Source organism: Sardina pilchardus, chromosome 19 (genome assembly GCF_963854185.1).
Source record: "Sardina pilchardus chromosome 19, fSarPil1.1, whole genome shotgun sequence".
In the NCBI taxonomy this organism is placed as follows: domain Eukaryota; kingdom Metazoa; phylum Chordata; class Actinopteri; order Clupeiformes; family Clupeidae; genus Sardina; species Sardina pilchardus.
The window spans coordinates 19,305,424-19,312,923 of record NC_085012.1 but is presented as its reverse complement, the minus strand read 5'-3'; the positions used below and the strand labels follow the sequence as shown (position 1 = coordinate 19,312,923).

At 49.0% G+C, this 7,500-nt stretch overlaps 2 protein-coding genes across 5 annotated transcripts in view; both read right to left on the bottom strand.

The window, feature by feature from the left end:
• arhgap12b (Rho GTPase activating protein 12b) overlaps window positions 1–5,472 on the bottom strand; it is a 47,013-nt gene extending 41,541 nt beyond the window's left edge. The window contains exons 1-2 of one of the 3 annotated variants that reach the window (XM_062520757.1): window positions 5,312–5,472; window positions 1–637 (exon numbers count right to left, since the gene is read on the bottom strand). The exon at window positions 1–637 is cut by the window's left edge and continues 241 nt beyond it. In XM_062520757.1, coding sequence (XP_062376741.1) covers window positions 1–512 — 512 coding nt within the window. In that variant the 5' untranslated portion in view covers window positions 513–637; window positions 5,312–5,472. The remainder of the gene's footprint in view (window positions 638–5,311) is intronic. The other 2 variants (XM_062520756.1, XM_062520758.1) reach the window with 2 other exon arrangements.
• Window positions 5,473–6,434: 962 nt separating this feature from the next.
• Window positions 6,435–7,500, bottom strand: part of LOC134065728 (kinesin-1 heavy chain) — a 24,347-nt gene continuing 23,281 nt past the window's right edge. For both annotated transcript variants that reach the window (XM_062520753.1, XM_062520754.1), the window contains exon 26: window positions 6,435–7,500. This exon is cut by the window's right edge and continues 985 nt beyond it. The gene's annotated coding sequence lies outside the window, so the exon portion shown is untranslated.

The following is a 7,500-nucleotide window of genomic DNA, read 5'->3' as shown; positions in this document are numbered from 1 at the left end:
CCGATGCCGCCGCCTTGTCTCGTCCCTCCCCCGCCCGCCGCCTGGTTCCAGTTGCCGTCCAGCCCGGCCGAGACGACGGCCGGCGGGGTCAGCTGCCCGGGCGACGGCGAGGGGGTGTTCGTCGGCGACGGCCGCGTGGAGTTGTCCGCCGCGGGCACGTGCCACTTCCCGCGCCCGCCGCTCTCCTGCCCGTGAGCGAGCGACGACGCCGCCGCCGACGACGACGACGACGTGTGCGCGTGTGTGTTCTGGTGGGAGTGTGTGAGCGGAAGCACGGAGGGCTTGCAGGGCGGCGGCGGCAGCAGCGCCCGCTTGACCGGCCGCACGTACTGCGCGGGCACGTAGAAGGCTCGGCTGCCCGCCTGCGCCCGCACCTGCCACCAGTCGTCGTTGGTGCGCCGCACCAGCAGGTAGCGTTCGCCCTGCCGGATGCTGATGGTGCGTTCCTTGCACTCGTACGAGTAGTCGTACTCCACCTCCACGTACACCTCCCCGACCACCTCCTCATTCATGGCTGCTGTGGGTGGGTGTGTGTCTGTGAGAGAGTGTACTGTGTGTGTATGTGTGTGTATGTGTGTGTGTGTGTGTATGTGTGTGTTTGATGTTAATGGCTGGGAGGGGGCATCATCAGCGGGCTCTGCAGGGATAGAGAAGAAACAGGTGTCAAAGAAAGAAACACACACACACACACACACACACACTTTCACAAGAACAAACATGTACATACACACACACTAACAAAACAAGATCCGTTTGAAATGTTAATGATGGCGCTTTCCATGCCTTCATCTCTTCACACTTGGATTAATGCACATCAACCACAAAGCCACTCCGGGTTGTTCAGGATCCAGCTGCCAGACGTCTAAATAAGAGGTGCAGGTCATGTGATCACCTCACTCCTGTTCTGGCCTCGCTGCACTGGCACCCGGTAGGACTCCGAACAGATCGCACGATTCTGCTATTTACCGTCATTTCCCCGACTATTAGCCGCGGCTTATACATTGATTTTGCGAAATTTCTTCCGCTATGAGGTTAATACAGGGGGGCAGTGTTAATATGGTCTTGTTTCTTTGAACTTGCATAAAACACTGCAGCTTATACAGTATATGGGAAATGACTGTACTTCTTAAGTGCTACACGGTCTCTCTCTCAGCTGTACTTGTGGCCTTTTAGTGCCCGATACACCTGCGCGTTTACGGAGCTCTGGCAGCGGCTTTTGCACGGTTCCTGAAGCCCGTCTCAAGGCTGAAGGAGAATGGGCCTTTAGTGTCAGGGCCCCAAGGCTTTGGAATGATCTAGCGGTGGAAATCAGGTGAGCAGAGTCAGTGCCCTCTTTTGTCTCTCTGCTCAAAACGCGTCTTTATGGAACCGTGTTGACGTCGTACAACACTTGGCGACTAGGCACCGTGCAAATAAAGATGATCACTTTGTACGTTGCAGCATCTGTACCACTGGATATGTGTGTGAGGGAGTGTATGTGCACGAGTGTGCTATTTGTGTGTGTGTGTGTGTGTGTGTGTGGGTTTGTGACTGTGAAGGTACGTGTCAAAGTATGCCAGTGTTCTGAATTTCTTTGCACCATTATCACCCAAAGGCTCGGTTGCCATGGGATCTGTGTCACCGCGGGAACCCAATCAGCTGTTACACCATGACAACCAATAAGCCCTGCGATCATATGACAGACGTGGAGGGACCATCTCCACATAGCCTCAGCTACACATACACACACACACACACACACACACGACATACAGACACACAGACACACACACACACACGCCTGCCTTTGCCTTTCCTTGTTGAAAACACTGATTCTGCATGGCAGAGCAGCTGATGGCTATGACATCTATGATTAAATCAAGTGTGTGTGTGTGTGTGTGTGTGTGTGTGTGTGTGAGAGAGTGTGTGTGTGAGAGTGTGTGTGTGTGTGTGTGAAAGAGAGAAAAGGGGAAGAAATTATAATGTCTGTACCCTGTGGGTGTGTGAGGGCAAGTGTGTGTGAGCGGGTGTGAATCATTTGCTCCAAATACAAACACATAGAGAAGCACACACGCATGTAGCGCGCGCGCACACACACACACACACACACACACACACACACACACACACACTCCAGGGCTCTAGGACTAAACATCTTCCACTTTCTCTTCTATGTTTGTCTTCTCTGATCTCTCTCCCTCATCCAGTCCTGGCCTTGCAGAAGAGAGGAAACAGAAGCAGGTGCACTCTTTAAATACAGTGTGTGTGTGTGTGTGTGTGTGTGTGAGAGGGGTTCCTCTTATGAAACCAGATACATGGCGTTTCACTTCACAGTCCCATTCCTACACTGTGTGTGTGTATGTGTGTGTGTGTGTGTGTATATTTGCCTCCGCCAGACACTGAGGATGTTACTCATATTACTGTGTGCAACAAGACACCTTAAGCCATCGAATACTCTCTCTCTAACACACACACACACACACACACACACACACACACACACACACACTTCACTCTGAGAGGGGCAGCTCTGAAGCTACTGCCCACACGATGTCAGATGAACTATATAAAGTTAGAACGGGGGCTAAAAAAAGGCAGACATACCATACATGCAAATGTACAGTCACCCACTTCCTGACTATGGTATATGCAGGGGCCAAACACGTGCAGGCACAGAGAGCAGGAGCTAGACTGGGCTCACACTGCGCTGCGCTGCGTTGGCAAACTCTAAACGTGCACGTGTTGAAGGGCACAGTGATCTGCAGTATACGGCAGCACTAGAGTCTGATAAGGAGAGCATCCTCCACACACACAGAGAGATAGAGAGAGAGAGAGAGAGAAGAGAGAGAGAGCATGTACTGTGTTCCAAGCATTATTTAGGTAAATGTACGTGTAAATGTTCTGCTTTGGCAACGCAAACATATTTGTCATGCTAATAAAGCTCACTTGAATTGAATCTAATTTAATTGAGAGCGAGCGAGCTACAGACAGACAGAAACAGGGAGAGAGTAAGTGAGTGATAGAGACAGGGAAACAGAGAGATAGAGCGGCAGACCGATAGGTAGAGCGACAGAGACAGAGAGCGGGCCGCTCTGAATAGCTAACTGGACGGAGACCTTGCTAAGAGCTGTGCACTCTGAGATAACAGAGTGTGAGCCCTTCAACTCCAGGACAGCCTGTTCCTCACAACACACTACTACACTGCATTTGAACCTCCCTTACTTGTGTGTGTGTGTGTGTGTGTGTGTGTGTGTGTGTGTGGGTGTGTGTGTGTGTGTGTGGAGAACAACATAGTAACCTTTTAAGAAGTCCTTGATCCATGTGATGGTTTTCCATGTTAAGGCCACAATACACTACACTGCTTAGTCTATCGTATGCACACAGGATGAAGAGTGTGTGTGTGAGTGTGTGTGTGTGTGTGTCTGTCTGTATATGACAAAGGCGTGAAAAGAAACTGGACCATATAGCATTAGGTGTGTGACGGATGTAGTTCAGCACACACACACACTCTGTGGTTTCTGAGGTCAAGAGTAATGATGCTCATGAGCTCGCTGTTTAGGCTCTCTGCTCAGGCACACGGATGCAAACACACACTACACATTCACAAGTAAACACCAACACACACACACACACACACATACACACACAGAGACAACAAATATGGCACGGAGGAAATGACCCGTGTATTCCATGGAGACACGCACGCATTCTTACCTTGAGGGGAGGAAGTATCACACACACACACACACACACACACACAGCATGTTGCTGGTGCACCCTACATCTCTGAGCTGCAGTAAAGGCTGTCCTCCTGGCACTCAGTGGCAGCACGGTCTACACTACAGGCATGAGCACACCAGCTCTGCAGCCAGCTCCAATACATCAGCACCGCTATGTACATCTGAGAGTTCCCCATGGTGTTTTAAAGGGCTGCTCCACAGATGCTATGGCATTGTGTGTGTATATATATATGTGTGTGTGTGTGTGCGTGTGTGTGTGTGTTGTGTGTGTGTGTGTGACAGGGTGGGGGCTGCTCTCTTCTAGTCAGCATATGCCTCAGACATCTGTGATTCAGACTCCTGCTGGACCTGACCTTTGTTTCGGCACGTCTGCTAGCGAGTCTTGTCCTCCGTGAGCCGTCCATATGGATTTTCTGTGTACCGGAGGAGAGCCTGCACACAAAAAGCACCTTCTTCGGGCAAGAACTCCTTGCTCTCACCCTGGCTATTCTTACTCTGCTTTTAGACTTGGCGCATTAAAGGAATACCGTTGGATTACATCAGAGAGAGAGAGAGAGAGAGAGAGAGAGAGAGAGAGAGAGAGGACAGTGCAGTAACAGGAGCAGCAGCAGCAGCATCCCAGGCGTGTAATCTCCCACATCTGCTCCTTGCGACCACATGAGCAGCAGCACACACACACACACTACACGGTGGATGGCGTGCGCTCCGCGTGCTATTGTTCCAGCGGCTGATTCAAAACAGCCGCATCGCGAACGTGCCCAACATGTGCGAAGGCATCTCGGACGTTCAGTCACGTCCGTCAAAGCAATCAATCACATCCCTCGGAATCTTTATCGACACGACACGAAAAGGCCATCAATCATCCCCAGTATATTCGTCACACTCCCACTGTCACATACACATCCACACAAACACAGCTATAGGGACAAACTGCGGGCGTAGGATTTTGAAGACCACCGCATCTAGGTCTAGAGAACAGGTTTGTTTTGCACGCTTTGGTCTCTTTACCCAAGCGATTCAATCGGCAGCACAGGCTGGGCTGTAGGCTCTAGTATCGGAGCTGTTGGGCGAAGACACAATGCGGATGCCTCAGCGTCCGTAGAGGTCCTGAGTGTCATTGTCTGTGGAGTTTGGGTGAAACCTGCGGCTGGTTCTAACCGCAAATCAGCCAAAATGAGCTCAGGCAGCTTACCACACCACCATCAACCGCATGCCGCGGACCACAAGACGTGTTCCAGGGAACGTCGCCAGGGAAACCCGGATAAACTTCCACATATCTTTTCATCGTGACCCGCAAGCCCTGCAGACTGCTTTTCCAGTCCCATAGTTTAGGCTACAAGACAAGGAGTAAATGAGATCGCATATACAATAGTAGAGGCTTACACGAACTGCTGCGCCCTAGACTTATGTTAAACACTGCATAGGTCAGCTTCCCTGTGGAGCCAACACTACCAGATCCGCGAGAGAGTGGCGACTGGCAGTGTCGTGAACCGCTTGCTTGCGGTAGGCTTCCCAACAATCAATCGTAGGCTAGTTTTGGGGGTGTAGCGCATCATCTCTCGGGAAAGCGAGCGTTAAGTCTACGCACTTACCGGGTCGAAAGGCGACTCGTTCCTCTCCCAACCGAGCGCTGCTCCGGGCAGAACAGCTTTTTCAGATGAACTTTTTTCCTCTGTCTAGAAATCCCGAGTCAGCGCGCGCCCAGGACAAAACACTGGCTGCTCCTGCCTCGTTTCCACCCGGACTCTCGAGCGCGCCGCTACTGTGCGCGTTCCCTGAGCTTCTCGTCTGCTCTCTCGTGTTGCTAGGGGTCGCGGCAGGGGCGAGCCCTCTGGTGGTCTTCCGGCGATATTGCACGGTACCCCCTGAAGTCTTCAAAGAGAAACTCCGCAGCATTCACAGCTAGACTCTCCCAACACCACCACTACGACACGGCCAGCTCCATTCATCAACCCCCCTCCTCCATCCCAATCTTAGAACACAAGTTTATGGGCTGGGTTACAGCTATGCTATGCGTTCTGATAAATAGGCTACCAGAGAGGTTTGAGGAACCAATGGTGACTTGAGTAGCCGTCATGGTCATCTGTTCTCATTCATGGCCCAGTTTGATCAACTGGGTCAAAATCCGAATTCTTAATTAAATAGTAGCTTAAGCTTAACTTCGATATTTTGGGAGATCACACAGGAACCGGTGGCGACGTTCCTTCCTGCAAACGTTAATTGAGTTACCACCACCCGCAGCTCGCCACCTTTTTTTAATAATTAAATGGAAAGGTCTCACTTTACCAACGTGTAGTCACCAGTCTGGTGGGTAACTAACACTGTAAATGTTAAGTCAACACAACACGTCATTGTTGTCCTAATTATAAAGAAGCTCTTATAAGTATCACATTGCAATATTATGTAACTTTGTTGTAATGTTTTAAAGGCAACGCTGATAAATGCTGCCCTCTGGCGGTAAGAAATGTCAACATGGTATTACAAATTGCCACAGGCAAATGATGCTGAAACCACAATAATATAACATTCATCTTTCGCTGCCATTTACTATTAATATGAGATTTCTCTTTGTCATCAGGTCCCTGACTTACACCAGCCAATCGTGAATGTCGAGTCATTTTTTCAATGAAGGGAAGGGAATCTTTATTAAAGATTTCTATACATTTACAATAATTCACCCATTTACCTGGACATATGCTCACGCAAAGAAGCCAATTCAGTTTATGATTTTTAATCAATACTTTATTCATGTTACATCTTTAAAGGTTATAACTCAATTCCAGCCTACAGTACACCAAATGGATATTTCTTCAGTCTATCCAAAGATCTCTGCTTCATAGTCACACTCACACAGCGGTCCTGGAGAATGAAAGTAAGAAACACACACATGTGCTCGTGCGCACACACACACACACACACACACACAAAGACATACATATACACACACACACACACACACACACACACACACACACACACACACACACACACACACACACACACTAACACCAGGAGCCAGATGCAGTGTTGTCAGTTTTACTGGATTTAAAAGCAAAGCTCTCTCCCTCACACCACTTCTGTTACAGCAGTTACCATCTCGTCTGCACACACACACACACACACACACACACGTACACACGTACACACGTACACACGCACGTGCGCAAACACACACACACACACACACACACACTCATTCATTCATTTGTCTGGAGAAATGAAGAGATGGAGAGGGAGCACTACTTTGATTAAGTTTATGTTGGACATAAGAAAAAAAAGTCAATAATTTCAATAATTAAAACCTAAAAAAGAACACGAAGCAGGTAAAAAAAAATTAAAACAAAAACACACACACACTCCCCACAGCTACAGTCTAAAATCACATAGTAATAAATAACTAACCTATGGCAGCTTGGGAGGGCCAAAAATCATCAGGAAAAAAGCAAAGACTACTTAGGAGTTCGACATGCCATTAAAACCCAGCCCCACCTTATTGACCAATGAGAGGCTGGCGTGAGACGTCACATGCATTGCTATTGGTCAAGATATGGAGGGGAGGGAGGGTGCACAAAAGGAAAAAAAACTAAGGATGATCAAGTGTAAAACCCTCCTTTCATTTACCCATCAACACAGATACACACACACACATACACACACACACATACTGTATGCGCCAGATGGACAAGAGTTTACAGAAATCAAAGACAAGACACAGAAATGATATTCCAAGCGCTAGTGTATGTTTCCACACCAGTAGTGTGTCTCTGTGTGTGTGTGTGTG